The 25,746-nt window shown below is 41.1% G+C and overlaps 1 protein-coding gene and 1 pseudogene across 3 annotated transcripts in view; both read left to right on the plus strand.

The window, feature by feature from the left end:
- Positions 1-25,746, plus strand: part of LOC117077397 (putative uncharacterized protein CXorf42) — a 111,812-nt gene that overhangs the window by 25,001 nt on the left and 61,065 nt on the right. Inside the window, exon 2 of one of the 3 annotated variants that reach the window (XM_033201077.1) lies at positions 11,967-12,229. The exons of the other annotated variants lie outside the window; for them this stretch is intronic. Within the exon in view, the coding sequence (XP_033056968.1) occupies positions 11,967-12,081 (115 nt within the window). The 3' untranslated portion in view covers positions 12,082-12,229. Of the gene's footprint in view, positions 1-11,966; positions 12,230-25,746 lie in introns of those variants that run through there. 3 annotated transcript variants of the gene reach the window in all.
- On the plus strand, positions 20,622-21,415 carry LOC117077396 (annotated as a pseudogene).

Raw genomic sequence — 25,746 nt, forward strand, 5'->3', positions numbered from 1 at the left:
TTTTTGTATAATCCAGCTCCTCAGTGCATTAATTCGAATACTTCCAGCTCAGACTGAGTCCCAACATGAAGGTACACAGAAGACAGTAGTATTCTCCCTTAAGGAGGACTAACAGCCTCTGTATTTACTTTTCCCATTTCTACTCCTTAAAGCCCCCAAAGTTCAAAACTTATTTTCCAATCATGGAAAAGGCAATAAAAACACCACCGCCCTCCAGGTTCCCATCCAGGAGCTCCTGCATCGCTGTGGGTACTGCTGCTACCTCATCCTCCCACTCCTCCCTGCTTCAACTCTTCTTTCCCCTCTCAGAACTATCTTCCTGAATTGAATTCTTTTTTTTTTCTGAGACAGGGTCTCACTCTGTCACTTTGGCTGGAGTGCGGTGGCACGATCTCAGCTCACTGCAGCCTCCACTTCCTGGGCTAGAGCGATTCTTGTGCCTAAGCCTCCTGAATAGCTGGGACTACAGGTGTGCACCACCATGCCCAGTTAATTTTTATATTTTTAGTAGAGCTGGGGTTTCACCATATTGGCCAGGCTGGTCTTGAATCTTGATCTCAAGTGATCCATCTGCCTTGGCCTCCCAAAGTACTGGGATTACAGATGTGAGCCACCACACCTGGCCAAAATTGAATTATTGTTCCCCACTGAAGTGTCAAATAAATAAGAGCCAGGCTATATTGAAGGCACTGTAGTTCTTTCAGAAGTGTTTTACAGGTACCCTGGGATGTGTTAATATTCTGAATATTAATAGCTCTTAACCATGGGTCCTATGCTTGACACTGTACATGAGTTTTTATCTGCACAACAACCACAATTGTCATCATCCCCATTTTAAAAGAAATTAAACCAGAGTGGAATAACTACCTCATGCATAAACAAGCCATGTCCCGCCTTGATGAATGAAGTGATTCTACTCACTGGACTTAACAGGATATGGCCCCTCATCTACTGGCAAGTTGGAATAGAAAAGGGCAAAGAGGCTGGGCCTGTTATATCAGGAAATACTCTTTGAGGGTATAAGGACATTTGATCAAACTGTCTCTTAGTTCCCTTTATCCTGGAGAACATTGATCATTTTTGTCATTAACAGTGCCTGGCACAGTAATTAAGAACTTTATTCATGTGAGCTATTACTATTATATGCATTGTTACTCCCATGTTATTGACAAAAACTATTTCTCTTTTTTTTTTTTTTTTGGAGATTAAATGACTTTATTTCAATTAATATGAGACACAACTATTTAAATAATCAGTAAATTCGGGATTCACTAAAAATGTGGGAAATATTCTATATAAGTCTATTTATTTATTTATTTATTTATTTTTCTTTATTTTTTTTTTATTATACTTTAAGTTCTAGGGTACATGTGCATAACATTTATATCATGTATAACTCCCCAATGCAATCCCTCCCACCTCCCCCCTCCCCATGATAGGCCCCAGTGTGTGATGTTCCCCTTCCCGAGTCCAAGTGATCTCATTGTTCAGTTCCCACCTATGAGTGAGAACATGCGGTGTTTGGTTTTCTCTTCTTGTGATAGTTTGCTAAGAATGATGGTTTCCAGCTGCATCCATGTCCCTACAAAGGACGCAAACCCATCCTTTTTTATTTTTTTTTTTTTTTTTTTTTTTTTTTTTTTTTTTTTTTTTTTTTTTTTTTTTTTTTGAGACGGAGTCTCGCTCTGTCACCCGGGCTGGAGTGCAGTGGCCGGATCTCAGCTCACTGCAAGCTCCGCCTCCGGGGTTTACGCCATTCTCCTGCCTCAGCCTCCCGAGTAGCTGGGACTACAGGCGCCCGCTACCTCGCCCGGCTAGTTTTTTGTATTTTTTTAGTAGAGACGGGGTTTCACCGTGTTAGCCAGGATGGTCTCGATCTCCTGACCTCGTGATCCGCCCGTCTCGGCCTCCCAAAGTGCTGGGATTACAGGCTTGAGCCACCGCGCCCGGCCCCCATCCTTTTTTTATGGCTGCATAGTATTCCATGGTGTATATGTGCCACATTTTCTTAATCCAATCTGTCACAGATGGACATTTGGGTTGATTCCAAGTCTTTGCTATTCTGAATAGTGCCGCAATAAACATACATGTGCATGTGTCTTTGTAGTAGAGTAATTTATAATCCTTTGGGTATATACCCAGTAGTGGGATGGCTGGGTCATATGGTACATCTAGTTCTAGATCCTTGAGGAATTGCCATACTGATTTCCATAATGGTTGAACTAGTTTACAATCCCACCAACAGTGTAAAAGTGTTCCTATTTCTCCACATCCTCTCCAACACCTGTTGTTTCCTGACTTCTTAATGATTGCCATTCTAACTGGTGTGAGATGGTATCTCATTGTGGTTTTGATTTGCATTTCTCTGATGGCGAGTGATGATGAGCATTTTTTCATGTGTCTGTTGGCTGTATGGATGTCTTCTTTTGAGAAATGTCTGTTCATATCCTTTCCCCACTTTTTGATGGGGTTGTTTGTTTTTTTCTTGTATATTTGTTTGAGTTCTTTCTGGCCCTTTATGCTAAAAACGCTCAATAAATTCGGTATTGATGGAACGTACCTCAAAATAATAAGAGCTATTTATGACAAACCCACAGCTAATATCATACTGAATGGGCAAAAACTGGAAAAATTCCCTTTGAAAACTGGCACAAGACAGGGATGCCCTCTCTCACCACTCCTATTCAACATAGTGTTGGAAGTTCTGGCTAGGGCAATCAGGCAAGAGAAAGAAATCAAGGGTATCCAGTTAGGAAAAGAAGAAGTCAAATTGTCCCTGTTTGCAGATGACATGATGGTATATTTAGAAAACCCCATCGTCTCAGCCCAAAATCTCCTTAAGCTGATAAGCAACTTCAGCAAAGTCTCAGGATACAAAATTAATGTGCAAAAATCACAAGCATTCTTATACACCGGTAACAGACAAACAGAGAGCCAAATCAGGAATGAACTTCCATTCACAATTGCTTCAAAGAGAATAAAATACCTAGGAATCCAGCTTACAAGGGATGTAAAGGACCTCTTCAAGGAGAACTACAAACCACTGCTCAGTGAAATCAAAGAGGACACAAACAAATGGAAGAACATACCATGCTCATGGATAGGAAGAATCAATATCATGAAAATGGCCATACTGCCCAAGGTTATTTATAGATTCAATGCCATCCCCATCAAGCTACCAATGACTTTCTTCACAGAATTGGAAAAAACTGCTTTAAAGTTCATATGGAACCAAAAAAGAGCCCGCATTGCCAAGACAATCCTAAGTCAAAAGGACAAAGCTGGAGGCGTCACGCTACCTGACTTCAAACTATACTACAAGGCTACAGTAACCAAAACAGCATGGTACTGGTACCACAACAGAGAAATAGACCAATGGAACAGAACAGAGTCCTCAGAAATAATACCACACATCTACAGCCATCTGATCTTTGACAAACCTGAGAGAAACAAGAAATGGGGAAAGGATTCCCTATTTAATAAATGGTGCTGGGAAAATTGGCTAGCCATAAGTAGAAAGCTGAAACTGGATCCTTTCCTTACTCCTTATACGAAAATTAATTCAAGATGGATTAGAGACTTAAATGTTAGACCTAATACCATAAAAACCCTAGAAGAAAATCTAGGTAGTACCATTCAGGATATAGGCATGGGCAAGGACTTCATGTCTAAAACACCAAAAGCAACGGCAGCAAAAGCAAAAATTGACAAATGGGATCTCATTAAACTAAAGAGCTTTTTGCACAGCAAAAGAAACTACCATCAGAGTGAACAGGCAACCTACAAAATGGGAGAAAATTTTTGCAACCTACTCATCTGACAAAGGGCTAATATCCAGAATCGACAAAAACTATTTCTAACTCAAGAGACTCTTATCCAAGTCATCAGCTAGGAGTGAAAACTGAAACTGGATAGGGAGTATGGTTAGGCATTCAGTATAGTACATAACTCAAACAGAAAAGGTTTGAGCCAAGTCCCTGGGCCAGGAGCATGCAGATATATCCAGAAGATGGGGGAGTGCTGAGGGAGATCCACAGACTGTGTGTGTGATGAAAGGGACATTGGAGTATAGTAGGACATAGAATTGAAAAGGAAGAAATCAAAATGTGGCTATGCTGTATAAAACTGGCAGATATGTATTCTATATGCCACTGGGAACCAGGAGATATTTTGAACAAAGCATTTATATAAGCCTATTCATGTTTTGGGAAGGAAACACAAGCTTTAGGGGGTAGAAAAAGAGGTGGAAGCTAAAGTTAGGAGTCTGATTAGAGGGAAAAGTATTGAATAACTCAAGTTTTTAATTAATATATAATGGTTGTACATATATTTCTGGGGGTACATATATTTTGATACATGCATACAATGTATAATAATCAAATAAGGGTCATTGGGGTATCCATCACCTCAAATATTTATCATTTACTTGTGTTGAAAACATTCCAAATCTTCTCTTGTAGCTATTTTGAGATATACAATAAATTATTGTTAACTATAGTCACTCTACTGTGCTATCAAACGCTAGAACTTTTTGCTTCTAACTGTAGTTTTGTACCCGTTAACCAACTTCTCCTCATCCTCCCTCCCCCTACCCTTCCCAGCCTCTGGTAATCACTATTTTACTCTATACCTCCATGAGATCCTTTTTTGTTTGTTTGTTTTCATATATGAGTGAGAACATGTAATATTTGTCTTTCTGTGCCTGGCTTATTTCACATAACATAATGCCCTTCAGTTCTATCTATGTTTCTGCAAATGAAAGTATTTATTTCATTTTTATGGCTGAATAATATTTCACTGTGTATACATACCACATTTTCTTTATTCACTTCTTGCTAGACACTTAGGTTGAATCCATATCTTGTCTATTATGAATAGTGCTGCAATAAATATGACAGTACAAATATCTCTTCATATATTGATTTTCTTTCATGTGAATATATACACAACAGTGGGATTGTTGGATCATATGGTAGTTCTATTTTTTGTTTTTTGAGGAAACTTCATACTCTTTTCATTAATGGCTATACTAATTTAAATTTCCATCTGCAGTGTGTAAGTGTTCTCCTTTCTCTGTGTCCTTACCAGTATTTGTTATTTTTGTCTTATAATAGCCATTTTTATCAGTTTTCTCAGGTTGAATATAATAGCCATTTAAATTGGGGTGAGATGATATCTTATTGTGGTTTTGATTTGCATTTCTCTGATTAGTGATGTTGAGCATTTTTCATATACCTGTTGGCCACTTGTATGTTTTCTTTTAAGAAATGCATATTCATTGTTAATGGCAAATCTAAAGAAAAAGAAAAGAAATGTCTATTTAGATCATTTGCCCATTTTTAATCAGATTATTATTTTTTTGCTATTGAGTTATTTGAGTTCCTTTTATATTTTGCATATTAACTCTTTATTGAATATATGGTTTGAAAATAATTTCTCTCACTCCATAGGTTGTCTCTTCACTCTATTGATTGTTTCCCTTGCTGTGCAGAAGCTTTTTACCTGGATGTAATCCCATTTGTCTATTTTTGCTTTTGTTGCCTGTGCTTTAGAGGTCTTACACAAAATATCTCTGCCAAGACCAATGTCTTGAATCATTTCTCAGCATTTTCTTCCAGTAGTTTTATAGTTTCAGGTCTTACATTTAAATCTTTATTTAAGAGATAGGGGTCTCACCATGTTGCCCAGGCTGGACTTGAACTTCTGGGCTGAAGCAATCAGTCCTTCTGCCTCAGCCTCCCAAGTAGTGGGACTACAGGCACACACCAGCATGCCTGGCTTTCTTTAATCTGTTTTGATTTTTGTATATAGTGAGAGTCAGGAGTCTAGTTTTATTCTTCTGCATATGGTTATCCAGTTTTCCCAGCATCATTTATTGAAGAAACTGTTCTTTCCCAATATATGTTCTTGGCATCTTTGTCAAAAATGAGTTGCTGTAAATGTGTGGATTTATTTCTGGGTTCTTTATTCTGTTCCATTGGTCTGTGTGCCTGCATTTATGCCAGTATTATGCTGTTTTGGGTTACTATGGCTTTATAGCATATTTTGAAGTCAGGTAGTGTGATGCTTCCAGCTTTGTTCTTTTTTTCTCAGGATTGTTGTGGCTATTTGGGGTCTTTTGTGGTTTCATATGAATTTTAGGATTGTTTTTTCTATTTCCATCAAGAATGTTGTTGGCACTTTGATAGGGATTGCAATCTGTAGATCACTTTGTATCATATTATATAGGTAGCAAGGGAAACAATCAATAGAGTGAAGAGACCACTGTAGATCACTTTGGATAGTATGGATATTTGAACAGTATTAATTCTTCCAATCCATGAGCATGAGATGTTTGTTTTGTTTTTTTTTTGTTTTTTTTTTTTTGTATCCTCTTCAATTTATTTCATCAGTGTTTCATAGTTTTCTTTGCAAGAGATCTTTCATTTCTGTGGTTAAATTTATTCCTAGGGTTTTTTTTTTTGTAGCAATTATAAATGAGATCACTTTTTTGATTTATTTTTCCAATTGTTTGCTGTTGGCATATACAAATGCTACTGAGTTTCGTATGTCGGTTATGTATCTTGCAACTTTACTGAATTTGATTATCAATTCTAATAATTTTTGGTAGAGTCTTTAGGATTTTCCAGATATAAGATCATGTCATCAATGAACAAGGATAATTTAACTTCATCCTTTCCAAATTGGATGCCCTTTAAGTCTTTCTCTTGCCCAATTACTTTGGCTAGGACTTTCAGGACTATGTTTAATAAAAATAGTAAAATTGGTCATCCTTATCTTCTTTCAGTTCTTAGAGGAAAGACTGCCAATTTTTCCCCAGAAAGACTACCAATTTTTCCCCGTTCAGCATGATGTTAGCTGTGGGTTTGTCATATATGGCCTTTATTGTTTTGAGATATGTTCCTTCTATACCCAGTTTGTTGAGTTTTTGTCATGAAAAGATATTGAATTTTACTGAATGCTTTTTTCAGCATCTGTTGAAATCATCATGGACAAAAATGTCCTTAGTTTTGTTAATGTGATATAACACATTTATTGATTTGTGTATGGTGAACCATTTTATATCCTTGCAGCAAATCCCACTTGATCATGGTGAATGATCTTTTTAATGTGATGTTGAACTTGGTTTGCTAGTATTTTATTGGGAATTTTTACATCTATGTTCATCAGGAATATTGGCCTGTAGTTTTGTTGTTGTTGTTGTTGTTGTTATTGTTGTTGTATCTTTGTCTGGTTTTCCTGTCAGGGTAATGCTGGCCACATATAATGAATTTGGAAGTATTCCCTACTGTTCAATTTTTTTTGGAATAATTTGAATAGAATTTATATTTGTTCTTAAAATGTTTGGTAGAATTCATTGTGGAAGCCATCTGCTCCTGGGTTTTTCTTTGATCAGAGACTTTTTATTACTGCTTTGATCTCATTACTTGTTACTGGTCTGTTCAGGCTTTCTATTTCTTATAGGTCGTATGTGTCCAAGAATTTAACTATCTTATAGGTTTTCCAGTTTGTTGGTATGTAGTTGGTCATAATGGTCTCTCATGATCCTTTACATTTCTGTGGTATTAGTTTTAATGTCTCCTTTTCCTTTCTGATTTTATTTATTTGGGTCTTCTCTCTTTTTTCTTACTTGGTCTACCTAAAGATTTGTCAATTTTGCTTGTTTATCCCTTTGGAAAACTATTTGTTTCATTGATCTTTTGTATTTTTTTATAATCTCAATTTCATTTATTTCTGTGCTGATCTTTATTATTTTCTCCCTTCCTTCCTTCCTTCCTTTCTTCCTTCCTTCCTTCCTTCCTTCCTCTCTTTCTCTCTTTCTCTCTTTCTTTTTGAGATAGAATCTTGCTCTGCTCCCCAGGCTGGAGTGCAGTGGTGCGATCATGGCTCACTGCAGCCTCAACCTCCTGGCTTAAACATTCCTCCTGCCTCAGCTGCCTAAGTAGCCGGGACTACAGGCACATGCCATCATTCCTGGCTAATTTTCAAACATTTTTGTAGACACAGTCTCACTTTGTTGCCCAGGTGGGTCTCAATCATCCTGCCTCAGTCTCCCAAGGTGCTGTGATTAAAATGTGATTAAAACACCCAGCCTTGTTACATTCTTTCTACTAATTTAGGGTTTGATTTGTTCTTGCTTTTCTAGTTCCTGGAGGTGCATCATTAGGTTATTTGAAGTCTTTCTACTTTTAAAAAAAATTTATTTTTAATTCTTGTGGGTATATAGTAGGTATATATATTTATGGGTACATGAGATGTGTGGATACAGGCATGCAGTATATAATAATCACATCATGGAGAATGGGGTATCCATCCCCTCAAGTGATTATTCTTTGTATTACAAACAATCCAATTATACTCTTTTAGTTATTTTAAAATGTACAATTAAATTATTATTAACTATAGACATCCTGTTGTGCTATCAAATAGTAGTGTCATTCATTGTAACTATTTTTTTGGTACCCATTAATCATCCCCGACTCCCCTACCACCCTTCCCAGCCTCTGGTAATCAACCTTCTACTACGTCCATGCGTTCAACTGTTTTGATCTTTAGATCCCACAAATAAGTAAGAAAATACAATGTTTGTCTTTCTGTGCCTAGTGCCCCCCAAAGCACTAGGATTACAGGTGTGGGCCTCTATGCCCAGCCCAAATGACTTTATTATTGCATGTTCATATCCTTTTCTTTCAGATTGAATAACTCTCTCTAGCATTTTCTTGCAAGACACATCTGGTGATGATGAATTCATTCACCTTTTGTTTGTCTTAGAAAGTCTTTATCTCTCCTGCATGTTTGAAGGATAGCTTTGTTAGGTGTATTATTCTCAGTTTTTGCCTTCAGCACTTTGAATATATCATCTCACTCTATCATTTCTGCTGAGAGTCTGTTGCCAGACAAATCAAAGTCCTTTATATGTTATTTGCTTTTATTTCTCTTGCTGCTTTTAGGATCTTGTCTTTGTCCTTGACCTCTGAGAGCTTAATATATATTTTGGTGTAGTCCTATTTGGGTTAATCTGCTTGGTAATCTTTGACTTTCCTGTATCTGGATATTTATATGTTTCTCTAGGTTGGGAAGTTTTCTGTTATTTCTTTGAATAAACTTTTGACCCCCTTTTCTTTCTCAATTTCCTCTTGAGGGCCAATGACTCAGATTTGCTCTTTTGAAGTTATTTTCTAGTTCTTGTAGGTATTCTTCATTCCTTTTCCTTCTTTTTTCTTTTTTTCTTCTCTGACTGTGTATTTTCAAATAGACTATCTTTGAGCTCACTCTTTCTTTCTTCTGCTTGATCAGTTCTGCTGTTGATACCTCTGTGATGAGTTTTTCAGTTCAGCCAATGTATTTCTCAGTTCCAGGTATCTGTTTGATTTTTTCTTATCATTTCCATTTCTTCATTAAATTTCTCTGATACATTTCTAAATTGTGTTTCTGTATTAACTTGGAGATTGCTGAGTATCTTCAAAACTGCTATTTTGAATTCTTGATCTGACTCCTGTCACTTTGCTATCTGAGAGCTCATATGTTGCTCTCTCATTGGGGTTGATCACTGGTTCCTTGCTTTGTCCATTTGGGGAGGTCATCGTTCACTGTTTGCTGTTATTTCTTATGTATGTGGATCTATGTCTTCGCATTAAAGAATTGGTTACTTTTTCAAGTCTTTCCTGTCTGAGTTGGTTTGTGTGTTTAGAGGTTCTGTGCGGTTTGCCCGTTGATTTCCTTAGCCCTAGATTGCTGCCTTCTTTTGAGCACTAGATGGCGCCATAAGCACAGGTTTTCTGTAGCTCTCCAAGTGCTGCCCATTGCAGATAAGGGGAGATTCCAAAGGGGACTCCTCAGCTGTGTGGGGAAGCTGGCTATGGCTTCGTGCCCAGAGGTTCCCTGCAGGGTGCCTCCTACAGTGTGGTGCTGCTATTTACCTCTCTAATTTGGTATCCCCTTTTTCTATAGTGGAGAGCAGACCCCGAGTTTCTAGTGCTGGGCCATGCGGCCCCACCTCCAAGGTTTGTCTCCACCTGTCCTTAGGTGGAGGCACTTGTGATGCTTCCTGTGAGTTGAGGCAGGAACAGCTTTCTTGCATAGCAACCCAAGATGATGGGGAAGCTGGCTGTCCACCTTGATCTCACTTTTTCCAATGTAGAAACCATGAGTCTTGGAAGATTTTTCCATGTGGTGTCTAGTAGTTTGGGGGAGGGGCATTGTGGATAGAGAAGTCCATTTCTCTCACTTTCAGCTCATAGTTTTTCACTTCTCTGTGGCCTCAGGGATTGTCACAGCTTTGGTTTTGAGTTCTGGTGATAAATGTGGCACTGGATAGTTGTTTTTGGTTTTCAGTGAGCAGGGGAAGTGAATCCAGATTGCTTCTACTCCGTCTTTCATGACATTACTCCCCAACTCTGAAGTTTTGAGAATGAGTGACTGAAGAATTGTAATGCCATTATCCAAGCTAGGGGACATGGAACATGTCATGGTAAATAAATAGGTCAGGTTGCACTTGTTGAATCTGAGAGTCATCTGCAACTAAATGGACTATAAGAATCTTGACCTTGGCATTCAGGAGAGAGAGCTGAGATAAAAGCATAGATCTATAAATCATGAGTGTGAAGGGATGGTGGTTGAATCCTTTAGAGTGGAGGGGATCATAACGGTAGAGAGGGTGGAGTGAGAATTCAAAAGTGCTAAGAACTGGACTTTGAGCAACCAACTCCTACACCTTGAGGATTGGGTAGAAGAGAAGTGAGCATACTAAGACAGGGAGCAGCAGTTGGAGAGATAGGAGAAAATTCCGAAGAGTGCTGGGCATAGAAACCGAGGGAAGAGAGACATTCAGAAAAGAGAAAGTAGCTTTTTTGCAATGGGTTTGCCACCAGAACACAGGTTGTCTTGAAAATCACCCCTAAAAACCAAAATGGGAAAGGAAAAGACTCATATCAATATTGTCATCATTGGACATGTAGATTCAGGCAAGTCCACTACTACTGGCCATCTGATCTACAAATGCAGTGGCATCAACAAAAGAACCACTGAAAAATTGAGAAGGTTGCTAAGATAGGAAAGGGCTCCTTCAAGTATGCCTGGGTCTTGGATAAACTGAAAGCTGAATGGTATCACCACTGATATTTCCCTGTGGAAATTTGAGACCAGTAAGTACCACAAGATTATCATTGATGCCCCAGGATACAGAGTCTTCATCAAAAACACAATTACGGGCCGAGCACAGTGGCTCACGCCTGTAATCTGGCACTTTGGGAGGCCGAGGTGGGCAGATCACTTGAGGTCAAGAGTTCAAGATCAGCCTGGCCAACATGGTGAAACCCCATCTTTACTGAAAATACAAAAATTAGCTGGGCGTGGTGGCATGCATCTGTAATCCCAGCTACTCGGGAGGTTGAGGCAGGAGAATCACTGGAACCCAGGAGGTGAAGATTGTAGTGAGCCGAGATCATACCACTGCACTCTGGCCTGGGGAACAGAGCATGACCCTGCCTCAAAAACAAACAAACAAACAAAACAAAACAAAACAAAAAAAGACTACAGGCACATCTCAAGCTGACTGTGCTCTCTTGATAATTGCTGCTGGTGTTGGTGAATTTGAAGTTGATATCTCCAAGAATGGGCAGACCCATAAGCATGCCCTTCTGGTTTACACACTGGCTGTGAAACAACTACTTGTAGGTATTAACAAAATGGATTCCACTTAGTCACCCTACCACCAGATGAGATACAAGGAAATCAGCACTTACATTAAGAAAATTGGCTACAACCCTGACACAGTAGCATTTGTGCCAATTTCTGGCTGGCATGGTGACAACATGCTGGAGCCAAGTGCTAACATGCCTTGGTTCTAGAAATGGAAAGTCACCTGTAAAGATAGCAATGCCAGTGGAACCATGCTGCTTGAAGCTCTGGACTTTATTCTACCATTAGGTCATCCAACTTATGAGCCCTTGTGTCTGTGTCTCCAGGATGTCTACAAGATCGTTGGTATTGGTACTGTACCTGTGGGCCGAGAAGAGACTGGTGTTCTCAAACCTGGTATGGTGGTCAACTTTGCTCCAGTCAATGTTAGAATTGAAGTAAAGTCTTTTGAAATGCACCATGAAGCTTTGAGTGAATCTCTTCCTGGGGACAATGTGGGCCTCAATGTGAACAAGGTGTTTGCCCACTTAATAAAATTGGATATAAAGAACAAGAAGGCTAAGTTGTTATAAACGTCAGTTAGCATGCCTTACAGTTCTTGGTGGCTTAGATCACCACTTTATATTTCAAAGTATCTGAATAAAGACAGCTTCACAGTTGCTCCCAAGTCTTCATATCTGAAAGAATCCTTTTACAAATCTGGAATGGAACAATTTGATATTTATTACAGAATCATCGTGGTCTTGAAAGAAATCAATGATTTACATTTCTAACCATATTTCCAAAGAGAATGTCTTTTTTATGAAATGGGGGAATGTAAGAGGTACATAGATTATTTACAACTGTCTCTGTCAAGCATTTGCCCTTTATTTGTGTCCATTGCTGGATTCAACACTATATTGGCATATCCATACTTAATTTTTTGTTGTTGCTGTTGTTGTTCTGATTAAAAACATGCATTACGTTCTTTCTAAGAAAAAAAAAGAATGTGTCTGCCAAAGATGTTCATCATGGCAGTGTTGCTGGTGACAGCAAAAATGACCCACCAATGGAAGCATCTGGGTTCACTGCTCAGGTGATTATCCTGAACCATCTAGGCCAAATCAGTGCTGGCTATGCCCTGTACTAGATTGTCACACATCTCACATTCCTTACAAGTGTTCTGAGCTGAAAGAAAAGATGACCATTCTGATAAGAAGCTAGAATATGGCCCTAAATTCTTGAAATCCGATGATGCTGCCATGATTGATGTAGTTCCTAGCAAGACCATGTGTGTTAAGAGCTTCTCTGAATATTCTATCTGACTATTCTTCTCTGGGTCATTTTGCGGGGAAATATACCTTTATACCAAGTATAGAGCCAAGTATGAACTTATACAACAGGTTATATAGGTTATGTAACAAGTGGAGGTGTGCACCTGCATGCCAAACTCACTGAGACAGACAGTTGCCATGGGTGCAGAGGACAAGAAGGTGGCTAGAGCTGGCAAGGTCACCAAGTCTGTCCAGAAAGCTCAGAAGGCTAAATAAATATTATCCCTAAAACATGCCACCCCAGTCTTTTTTGTTGTTGTTGTTTGTTTTTGTTTTTTGGGGGTTTTTTTTTTGTTTGTTTTGAGACAGGTTCTCACTCTGTTGCCCTGGCTGGAGCGCGGTGGCACGATCTCTGCTCACTGCTACCTCTGCCTCCTGGGTTCAAGCAATCCTCCTGCCTTAGACTCCCGAGTAGCTGGGACTACAGGCATGTGCCACCATGCCTGACTAGGTCTCATTATATTGCCCGGACTGGTCTCAAACTCCTGGGCTCAAGTGATCTACCCATCTCAGCCTTCCAAAATGTTGGGAGTACAGGCATGAGCCACGGTGCCTGGCCTGAGTCTTGATCAGTGATGGAAGGGTCTCAGAACTGTTTGTTTCAATTGGCCACTTAAATTTAGTCACAAAAGACTGGTTAATGATAACAATGCATTGTAAAACCTTCGGAAGAAAGGAGAATGTTTTGTGAACTTTTTTTTTTTTTTTTTTGGCATCTGGTAGTTTTAAGTAATTTAGTTTTTAAAATCAGCACTTTTTAGCGGAAACAACTTGACCAAATACCTGTCACAGAAATTGAGACCCATTAAAACCAAATTTAATGAGGAAAAAAGAGAGAGTAGTCAACAGTGTTAAGAGTACAAAGAAATATGGCCGGGCGCGGTGGCTCAAGCCTGTAATCCCAGCACTTTGGGAGGCCGAGACAGGGGGATCACGAGGTCAGGAGATCGAGACCATCCTGGCTAACACAGTGAAACCCCGTGTCTACTAAAAAAATACCAAAAAAAAAAAAACTAGCCGGGCGTGGTGGCGGGCGCCTGTAGTCCCAGCTACTTGGGAGGCTGAGGCAGGAGAATGGCGTAAACCCGGGAGACGGAGCTTGCAGTGAGCTGAGATCCGGCCACCGCACTCCATCCTGGGTGACAGAGTGAGACTCCGTCTCAAAAAAAAAAAAAAGAGTACAAAGAAATAAAGTAGACTAAGATCTGGATGTGATATTTTATAAGTTTCTGACAAATTAAAATAGTGTTTTAAAAGCCAGTCATATTCAAAGAACTACAGAGAAAATGGGAGGAAGAAAAATGCTTTTGCAATAAACTTAGGGCGCCATTTAAAGAAGTTTGACATCAAAAAGAAAGCAAGGGTAATAGATGGGTTACTTAAGTGTCATGTACAAATCTCTTCCTTTTTTTTCAAAATTGAATTTTTTTTGTAATGTCTATAATCCTGTGTCTGATTTGCAAATTTGGATGTAAAATAAGAATCACTTGAACACAGTTGCAGAGTTTGATCAGAGAAGCAGAGTGAAAAGCAATAAGGATGATTACAGTAATTAGACCATATGCAATTGTGGAAGCAGGGTGTCAGGTCCTGGGGTCTGGGTCCAACACATGCTGAAGTCCAGAAGGAGAGGGTGGATGAGCAGAAAGAACATTCGGGGGCTGTAGGCAGGTGAATATGGTTTTATTCAGCAGCAGCTTTTATTAACAGCTTTCTCACACTAGCTCTCTCACACTGGCCACCCTGTCTTGGCTGCTTGAGCTGGCGGCTCCCACACACAGCTGTACAGCCAGCTCTCCCTTGCCTTCAGGGTCAGCAGTTTAACTCTTTTTCTCTCGGGGCACGAGCAAGCCAAGCTGTGTCCTGGCTCTCTCCTGTCCATCTGCAAGACTGACAGTTTTCGCTCTCTCTCTTTCTCTGGGCACCAGCGCACCCACCACCATGTTGAGCCAAGCTGAGCCCCAACAGCCCTGTACAGCATTAGCAGGGCAAATATACCTTTATACCAAGTATAGAGCCAAGTATGAACTTACACAAACAGATTATATAACAAGTGGAGGTGTGCACCTGCATGCCAAACTCGCTGAGTCATGCAGTCCTGGATATCCACTTCGGCTTATTCCTTGACCAAAGCACATCCATGTACCTTACACTCCACCCCTTAGGCTGAGGGAGACTTAGGTCTTGGGCACACAGGTTTGATACTCAGGTTTTGCACACAGGCCTGACATATAAACTTTGGGCATGCAGGCCTGATACATAAACAGGCTTGACACATAAGCCTGACACACAAGCTTTGGGCATGCAGGCCCAATACATACATAAGCTTTTGGGCACTCAAGCCCATTATATACATAAGCTTTGATGAACTGCCCAGCTATTGGTGCAGATCATCATAGGTTGTCACATCCTTGGTGATTACCAGTCACACTGCCCTGAGTTTAGCTTATTAGCTGCCTTGCCCACACCAGGTTTCAAACCACATGGTGTTAGTACTAGGCTGGACTGCACCAGCAGTCCAGGCAGCAGTAGCACCCCAGCTAGATCTAGCTGTGTGCCATGCCCTATTAGGAATGAGGGGATGCCCTTCCTAATGGTGAAGTCTCAGGGTTTAGGAGTGCCTCAGGCCCCATGGCCTTATCTTGCATTAGGACTACAGGTCCCAAGACCTCTTGCAACTTTGCTGCTAAGGGCTTTGTACTTAGCATACTTCACTGTTTCAAGTAGGCACCCCACTTCGCTAAAGTGGATGTCTGTGCTGTCTCTGTCCAGGGAGTCATTACCCATGAATGCACCTATCCCACTATTAATAACTGCTTCTCTATTAGTAAGCACCAGAGCTCAGCTCCCGTCCACAGTTGGGACTAACAGCCCACTGGCGCTTCCAAGTGCTCCATGCACTGCTATAGGCCCTAGCCAAAATTATCTGTGGTTACATGCACATTCAGTGTAAATGAGCACCCTGGTTTACTACCCAGAAAGGCTGTCTCAGCCTCATCACCCCAATCCCAGGCAAGAGGGACACTGCCACTTTTAAACCTGCAAGAGAATCAGAGGTTAACATAACATTATTAACAAAACCACAACATACGGTGGGGCCTATACAGTAGCCCTGCAGCAACACTGTGAAAGTCCATTGTCGCTGTCCCATGAAAGCAAACTGTTACTTGCTCTCTGGAGCATTGTCAGTTGACAAGAATGCATTAGCCAAGTCCACCACACAGTGGCACTGCCAAGTTCCGTTGTCAAGTGGTCTATTAAGTCTGTGATAGATGACACAGCTGCCAAGCCATGCAAAACATCCACCCCAGAATGTCTTCAGGTATGGATGGGAGAGACATACACAGCGCATAAGCGGAAAAGCCAAGCGGCTGATGCCAAGATGCAGAGATACAGGTTTCACTTTCACTGACCAGTCTTCATAGTTGTCAATAAATGCAGCTCTGCCCAGAAACTTATCCAGGGGTCAGGGACCAGTGGATTGCCAAGTCCAAATGTGGCTCCCATTGTCCAGTGCCCTCCAAGTTGGGCATCTCGGCCAGTTCTCTTATCAAACAGAAAAGGCTTTACACTTCCACCAACTGCAGCAGGTACTCTTTGAACTGGAATGCTTGAGCGGGACTGGGTTGCTCAGCAAGGTCTTTCTCCCAAATGACTTGCACTAAGTCTGTGCACGACTGCCGACATTACTTGCTTCACTCTCTCAACTCAGCAGGGGCACAGGCACCAAAGGAAGGGTGCTCCACCACAGCAGGGGGTCTCTGGGCCTACTCGTGGGGCCCAGTAGCTGCTCATGATCTATTTTGTGGTGAATCACTGGGCAAGCCTGCCATGGAGGTTCTTCCTCCTCCCTGCACTGAGTCCCACAGGAACTGGGCATGAACTTCCCACGGCACAATTACAAACACTCATCTGACTCTGCCAGCAAAGGCATGCTTCTTCTCAGTGCTGTGCACTTCCAGGTGCTTCAGTGCCTTCTCCATACTCACAGGAGACCCACCCACTGCCTCCCATGTTTCCACTGGAGCCCATCTTCACAGCACAGCCACCACCGGGTATCACAGCCCACGCTGTGGCCACAAAGCCAACCCAGGAGCCCTCAGGGACTGGGGCCTACTCACCTCATCCCATTCTCATCACCAATTGTCAGGTCCCGGGATCCAGGTCCAGCCCATGCTGAAGTCCAGAGGGAGTTGGTGGATGAGCAGAAAGAACACTTGGGGGCCATAGGCAGGTGAATATGATTTTATTCAGCAGCAGCTTTTATTAATAGCTTTCTCACACTAGCTCTCACACTGTTCGCCCTGTCTCAGCTGCGTGAGCCAGTGGCTCCCAAAAACAGCTGTGTATCTGGCTCTCCCTTGCCTTCAGGGTCAGCAGCTTAACTCTTTCTCTCTGGGCATGAGCAAGCCAAGCTGTGTGCTGGCTCCCTCCTGTCCGTCTGCAAGACAGACAGCTTTGGCTCTCTCTTTTTCTCTGGGCACCAGCATGCCCGCCATGTTAAGCCATGTTGAGCCGAGTGGAGTCCCAAGAGCCCCTGTAGAACGTTAGCAGGGCAGTTATACCTTTTACAGACAATAGTGGCTTAGAGTGAAGTATAAACTTACATAAACAGGTTATATAACAAGTGGAGGTGTGCGCCTGCATGCCAAACTCACTGAGTCATGCAGGCCTGGATATTCACCTTGGCCTGTTTCTTGACCAAAGAACATCCATGTACCTTACACAGGGGAAGAAATCTATAGAAGGCTATTGTCTCTGCACTTATGGCAGCCTGAAATCACTGTAGATATTCAGGGCCCACAGTTGGAAAGAAGAGGTGTATGTGGTGTGGGGGAAAGCAAGGACAAACTGGAACCTGCAAGGATTAACTTGAATATCTAGGACAAACTAAATCCCATGAAGACTTACTGGAACCTGCGTCTGTCTCTTACTGCCTCCGACCTAGAGAAAGAGCTGACATCCATAGTGATGGACATGCACACACAACTGACCTAGGACTTGGAGAAGTTGAAGAAGGAGCTCTTGTCAGAGTTGGAGTTGTTGCAGGTCCTGCTGCTGCCCCACACCAACAAGGTGTGCCAGTGGATCAGTGCCAGTGTACACCAGTGGCAACAGTGCCTGGTCCTACCAAACTTCAGAATATAGTATCTGTTGCTTCACTCCCACTTCCCAAGCCCTGTCCAAATTTTCCTCCTGGTCCAGTCTCAGAACCATATTGGGAAGGCAATTCCAGGAAACTATGTTTCTAGCTTAGCTAAGTTGGCAAAGCCACTTCAACAACTGTGAGACAAACACAGACCAGTAGAATGTGACTGGTCACTATTAGAGAAAAGGATAACACACAGTAGAGAAAAAAGAAAGAATCCCAAACCAAAAAACGTATGGGTCATTCTGCGCATCAGTTATGGACAAGGACTTCTCAGTGTTTGGTGCTCACATTCAACAAAAGCTGTGTCCAAGAAGGACTCATTTAACCAGTATCATGTACCCCAACAATCCTGAGTGTCTATGTCCACAATGTTCAGCAGAGGAGAAGAGGAAGAAACAGTAAGCATGGAGTTACTGGCAGCATTTTGGAATGCTTCTGGTCACCGTGAATTTTGGTCACTGACCTCTGACTTCTGAAATAAGCCATCCAACACTGAACCTTCCACCCAGCTTTTCAAAGAGGGTGAGTGTTCCCTTATTTTTAAAGCAACCATTGGTGAAATAAAGGTGACACATAAATTAGATTCACTGTATAGGCTTTGGTAAAAGTCGTGATTTGTTTCCAAAGCTTCAGATAGAAATGAATCCCAGTGTGACACATGGATATCTTTTCAGTTTAAAAGCAAAGTTTCAGAGATGAAAACTTCGGCTTCTGTGCTCTCACCCACCCCTCTGAGGAATATGAAATAGCTAGGGGCCCATGGATAAAACAGAAAAGCAGTGGAGAATAGCTTGAAGGCACCAGGAGGCTGGACAGATGGCTGTAAAGATATTCTGCTTATTTTATGGGGCAAGCCATGCTTTGAGCATTTTCCAAAGGGGAAAGAAAGGTGAGCAACTTTATTTATCACAAAACAGTTGATTTTTTACTTACTTTACTTACAAATGACTATGGTTTGAATATTTGTCCCCTCCAAAACTCACGTTGAAATTTAATCCCCAGTGTGGCAGTATCAAGAGGTGGAGTCTTGGGGCTTTTAAGAGGTGATAGGTCATAAAGGCTCTGCCCTCATGAATGGACTAATCCATCCATGGATTAATGGGTCAATAGATTAATGAGTTATCATGGCAGTGGTACTAGTGACTTCATAAGAAGAGGAAGAGAGACCCAAGCTAGGATACTCAGCCCCCTCACCCTGTGATGCTCTGTGCTGTCTAGGAAGTTTGCAGAGAATCCCCACCAGCTAGAGGGTCCTCACCAGATGCAGTCCCTTGACCTTGGGCTTTTCAGCCTCCATAACCATATGACATAAATTCCTTTTCTTTATAAATTACACAGTTTTAGATATCTATTATAAGCAACAGAAAACAGACTAAGACAAGAATGTTTGATGAAAAGCTATGCCTTTTAAATTTTGACTGGCATTAAGTTATATAGATAGAACATAGTAACCTAGCTCAACAGACCACACATGATTTAAATTTATTACTTTTCTTCTCCATAGATTAAGTTAAATAAAAAGAAATATTAATTTAGCTACTGAAGTTTTGCATCTAAAACCTTCTTTGTGAAATTCTGGCTAATCTCTTTTAAAGAGTAATAGAAAATCATGGGCTTTATTTTGAAGAGCCAGTGTTCTTCAGCATTGTGGTAATAATAATAACTAATATTATTTAGGATTTGCTACATGCTAGGTATTAATCAACTATTTTACATGTATTATTGAATCCTTTTAACACCTCTAGGCTATCAGTATGATTATTCCCACTTAAAGATGAAGAAACTGGAGCACAGAAAGGTTGTGACTTGTGTAAAGACACACAGTAAGTTCCAGAGCTACAGTTCAAACCCAGTCTACATCACTGCATTCCTACAAAATTCACACTGATCAGTAGGGAGAAATCACTTCAGCAAAAGATGTCTGAACAGGAATGGTTAGTGCAGCATCTTTTATAAGGGTTTAACATTTGAAAAAGCTTATCTGTCTATCTATCAATAAGGGACTGGTTAAACTGATGAAGTTAATCTATTCAGTGGGCTAGTTTTGCATCTGTTAGGAGTTATATTACAGAGATGTACAGACAGTGTGATCCAATTTTAGTAAACATATTTACCAGTATTCATATACATTAAAAAGTCTGGAAAATTATACAGTAAAAATACTAACAATGATCATTGTGAAGTGGTAGGATTCTAGGTAATTTAAAATTTGTCCCAATTTTTCCTACAATAATCATGTAATAAAGAATAGAATAAAGTCTTTAAAACTCACACTACTGTTCTTTCACTGAGAAACACTGCTTCTCTTTTGAGTTGCAGACTGGAAATCAGCCCTGACTGCACTCAAGTGCTCTGTGACCTTGGACAAGTCACTTACCCTCTCTGGGTCTCCTGTTTCACATATATAATAAGAACGTGATTTAATTTTGCAGGTTCCTTTGTGTTCTAACATTCTTTGACTTAATGGAGCTGATTCTTAGCAAAGTTCTTTTTAAAAAAGAACAAATAGTGTGTGGAGGTTTAAATGTTGATAAATGGTTTCTTCACACTTTATCTGTTTTCTTCAGCATGTGAAGTTATTATTTCCATTATTCCCTTCCCATGAGTCCTTTAAGAAGGGAAAGCTGGCTTTTTGCTCTCACTGGGGATGGCGGAGGGAGGTACCCTGCTGAGGGGAAGGGGGATGCCTGAGACCTGGACTTCCTTGGGAGTCTGCTGTGGAGTCGAAGGAAAACCAAGATTTCATTTTCAAGATGAAAGTCCGTCAGACTCAGCTGTGGTTTTACCTAGCACTCCTCAGACCTCTGCAAATCCATCATGTCCCTATACAAATAGTTCGCGAAAACAACCTATGAGTGCAACTCTTAGAGAAAGATTAAGGAAAGCAAGATCTTCATTTAATTCCTGTTATAATGTGGTGAAACTTCTTAAAGTAGAGAATGAAGAAAACAATCAGACTTTTCAGAGAAACCAGCATCTTCCACAGAGGAAAACTGTTTGGAATTTCAAGAAAGTTTTAAACACATAGACAGTGAATTTGAAGAAAATACAAATTTGAAAAATACTTTAAAGAATTTCAATGTCTGTGAATCTCAGTCACTTGACTCTGGGTCATGCAGTGCTCTCCAAAATGAGTTTGTGAATGAGAATCTTTCTAAACAAAGATTAAACAATGAAAAAGGCAAATTGGTGAAGCAGGTTCAGGAGAAAGAAGACCTTCTTCAGAGGCTAAAACTATTCAAACTGTATGATAAAGAATGATCTATCGGCCGGGCGTGGTGGCTCAAGCCTGTAATCCCAGCACTTTGGGAGGCCGAGACGGTGGATCGCGAGGTCAGGAGATCGAGACCAACCTAGCTAACACGGCGAAACCCCGTCTCTACTAAAAAATACAAAAAACTAGCGGGCGAGTTGGCGGGCGCCTGTAGTCCCAGCTACTTGGGAGGCTGAGGCAGGAGAATGGCATAAACCCGGGAGGCGGAGCTTGCAGTGAGCTGAGATCCGGCCACTGCACTCCAGCCTGGGCGACAGAGCGAGACTCCGTCTCAAAAAAAAAAAAAAAAAAAAAAAAGAATGATCTATCTCCATTACAATGTTAATAAAGAAGTGGAAAAGCGGTAGCCAGCTGTTGCTTTGAGTTGCAGTCACCTGTGTCTGAAGAGAACAAGGAACTAAGGCTTACTCAATTTATAGACTACTATGGGTTAGAAGATAAATTGCTACACTATAACAGAAGTGAAGAATAATTTACACATGTTTAATTCCTGATTTTTGCTCCAGAATATCTTTGAGAATGATAACTTAATTAAAAGATACTTACTCGTTTTAAAGGGAAGATAGAAACCATTAGGGCTCAGAGGAAGGTATCCCAGTGAACATCAATTAAGGGCACTCTAATACTCTAATATATAAATTATAAACTAAGTTCTAAAAGGAAAATTAGTATTTTGGATAGATTTGACAAAGAAAATTTGACATTTAAATCATGTTTAAAAAGTCATTTGGGCAGTTCTGGAAACTAGTTTTAATACAATTGTTTTATTGTGGCCAAAAGTTTTATTTTAAATGTTAAAAAAAAAAAATTGTCCAATCTAGTGAATGTCTAAACCTAAAGTTTAAAAATTGCTGCCTCTCTCCTAAGTTTATGCACCTTGTTTACATCCATCTACCACATATTTCCATCTGATAATCTAGCAGGTAATTAAACCCATATGTCCAAAACTAAAAAAAAAAAAAAAAAAAAAAAAAAAAGGAACGTTAATGTTAATGCATTTCACCAGAAATGTGTCACATCACTCTGGGAAAATAAATGCCTTTTCCCAGAAAGACACTTTGTGACCAATACATTAACAGAGTGTGTTTGTTTGTTTGTTTTTGCCATATGTTGAAACAACACACGTCACAACCCAAGCAAAATAAGAAACAAAAGCAAACTATTCAAACACAATCCCCATTAGCCGTCCTTACTCCAGATTCTTGGCTTTGTTCCTAGGATCGCCTTTTACCTATATATCTGATTAATTATAATAATAATGATAAATACTAGCCTTTGTTTTACAGATATCCAGAGGGCCATTTAAAATATTCAAGACATAGTGAATGATGCTGAGCAGAGGAGGGCAACGAGAAAGAGGAGATTTTTTTTTTAGAAAGTGGGTGGCTGGCTCGGTTGGCTCACTACCTGTCTAGGAATTAACCCAGGCATGGAGGCTGTACTTACAGGAGCGTGTGTCCTTGCATGGCCTTTGCCAAGAGGCTCTCAGGTGCCTTCTGCTGTCGAGTTGGCCCTCACGCCGCCTCTGCCTGAGGGTTCTGGCTTTGCACCCAACTCTCCTGGCCAGCGCCTTCCAAATGCACTTTTCACAAATGGCTGTTTCTCACCATTTGTGGGATGATGTGATTCTAGGAGGTAATGTGAAGTCTGAGGGGTGATGTGGGGTAAAGTGGAGCTTGGAGAGGGGGACTGGCGTGGGGCATGTGTAGAGCCTGAGAGGTAATATACAGATTAGGGAATTGTGAAGGGGGGTCTGTGGGATAGGGGTGGAATGATGTGCAGTTTGCTGGGGTGAGGGGTGGGTGGGAATGTGCAGCCTGTGAGTTGCTGTGTCCCCAAGACCTACTCTTCACTATATGAGCATAGTCCCGGCACGACCCAAACCTTGGTGTCTCCTGCACCCCAGGAGGCCTTAGCTCCAGTCAGGGGAATGGCAGAAAGCTTTCGTGCAGTTTCCTAGTCACGTTTTTAACTTGCCTCCTTTCGATAAACTGAAAAAATCTGCCCTCAGTGAAGAAATGCTGTATTTTCTGTTATCCTTATCAACCGGAATAGTCTTTCAGCAATATATATTTATTATGAAATCAGAAGCTATTTTTCAACAAATGTGAATATTGAGTATGTACTCCGCCCGCCAAAACACACACCGGAGAAAGATCTCCCTAGAATCAATGGTCTGGAATCTTTTCACCTGTCTCACACTCCATGCCCTCTTCCATTTTTCACCCCCTAGCAGCCTCTTAGATTATGTATTCACCTTGGAACTATGATTCTGGGATCTTGCCCATTTATGTCTGCTTGCTAGCTGTGTGGCAAGTAAATCACCAAACTACTCTGAACTAAAAACATCAACCTCATAGAGTCTATTCATTTATTCACTCACTCAACGCATGTTTACTGAGTACCTACTCCTGTTGAACCCTAGGCTGGGTGCTGGTAATAACGTCAGTGAACAAGGCAGATGCTTTCCTTACTCTCATGAAATTGGTCACCCAACGGGGGAGCCAGACAATATACCAATAAATACAAAACTGGTGGTATGTATGTCAATGTAAAGAACATGGTAAAACTAGAAAGAATACAAAGACTTCTAATTTAGGATGTAGGTCATGGGAGGCCACTCCAAGGAAGGGACATGAAAGCTGAACCTGAAGGATAAATAAGAATGAGCCAGGTGAAAGATGATGGGCAGTGATTCCAAGCTGGGATATTTTCATATATTGCAAAAGAGGCCATGTGACTAGATGGTGAGGAGTGAGGAGAACAGAGGCTCCAGTAGTTTGAAGAGTTAAGCAGGAGATAGATTAGGCAAAGCTTTGAAGGCCATGCTAAGAATTTTAAATCAAGTCCTAGGGTACAGTGGAAAGCCACTGTATTATTTTTTATCACTAACATGATCTGATGTAGGTTTAGGGAAGACTAATTTGGCTAATATGAAGATAACAGATGGGAGGGAATCAGGCATGAGTGCAGGAGCCTAGTAAGGAGCTATTGCAGGTGTTTAGGGAAAAGCTGATGATAGCAGTTTGGTTATGAGTGGCAACAGTGGAAGTGGTAAGTAACCAGATTCAGAGCATATTTTGAAGGAAGGGCACACAGGATATGCTGACATATTATATGTGGGGCTGAGAAAGAAGAAGGTATCAAGAATGGCGTCTTAGTCTGTTTGGGCTGCTGCAACAAAATATAGACTGGCTGGCTTAAACAACACAAATTTATTTTCTTACAGTTCTAGAGGCTGGAAGTCTAAGGTCAGGATGCCAGTGTCCTCAGGTTCTGGTGAGAGTCGTCTTCCTTGCTTGCAGTTGGCTGCCTTCTCTATGTGTACTCACTGGCCTTTCCTTTCACATTCCAGTGGAAAGAAAGAGTGGGGAGGGAGATAAGGAAGGGGAGAGAGAGAGAAAATATCCGCCTCCCAGATTCAAGTGATTCTCCTACCTCAGCCTGCTGAGTAGCTGAGATTACAGGGATGTGCCAACATGCCCAGCTAATTTTTGTATTTTTAGTAGAGACAGGGTTTCACCATGTTGGTTGGCCAGGCTGGCCTCAAACTCCTGACCTCAGGTGATCCACCCGCCTCAGCCTCCCAAAGTGCTGGGATTACAGGCATGAGCCACCATGCCTGGTCAATCTTCCTCTTCTTATAAGGTTATCAGGCAACCAATTCTATTGGATTAGGACCCTACCCTGTGACCTCTTTTAACCTTAATTATTGCCTAAAAGCTGAATCTATAAATGCAGTCACATTGAGGATTACAACTTCAACATAGGAATTTGAGGCAGGGCACAATTAAGTCCATTGCAGATGGCAACTAGGTCTCTGGCTGTGAGAGTGAGGATTCAGGGAGGAGCAGTTTTAAGACATTGCTCTGTATTAGTTTGTTCTTGCACTGCTATAAAGAAATACCTGAGACTGGGTAATTTATAAAGAAAAGAGGTTTAATTGACTCAGCTACACAGGCTGTAGAGGAAGCATGACTTGGAGGTTTCAGGAAACTTACAATTATGGTAGAAGGGGAAGCAGGTACATCTTCACACAGCCAGAGCAGGAGGAAGACAGGAGAGGTGCTACACTTTTTTTTTTTTTTTTTTTTTGAGACGGAATCTCACTCTGTCACCCAGGCTGGAGTGCAGTGGCACCATCTTGGCTCACTGCAACCTCCGCCTCCCAGGTTCAAGCAATTCTCCTGCCTCAGCCTCCTGAGTAGCTGGGATTACAGGCACACACCACCATGCCCAGCTAATTTTTGTATTTTTAGTAGAGACAGGGTTTCACCATGTTGGTCAGGCTGTTCTCGAACTCCTGACCTCGTGATCTGCCTGCTTTGGCCTCCCAAAGTGCTGGGATTACAGGCATGAGCCACCAT

The sequence above is a fragment of the Trachypithecus francoisi genome, unplaced genomic scaffold (genome assembly GCF_009764315.1).
Source record: "Trachypithecus francoisi isolate TF-2019V2 unplaced genomic scaffold, Tfra_2.0 Lachesis_group6, whole genome shotgun sequence".
NCBI lineage: Eukaryota > Metazoa > Chordata > Mammalia > Primates > Cercopithecidae > Trachypithecus > Trachypithecus francoisi.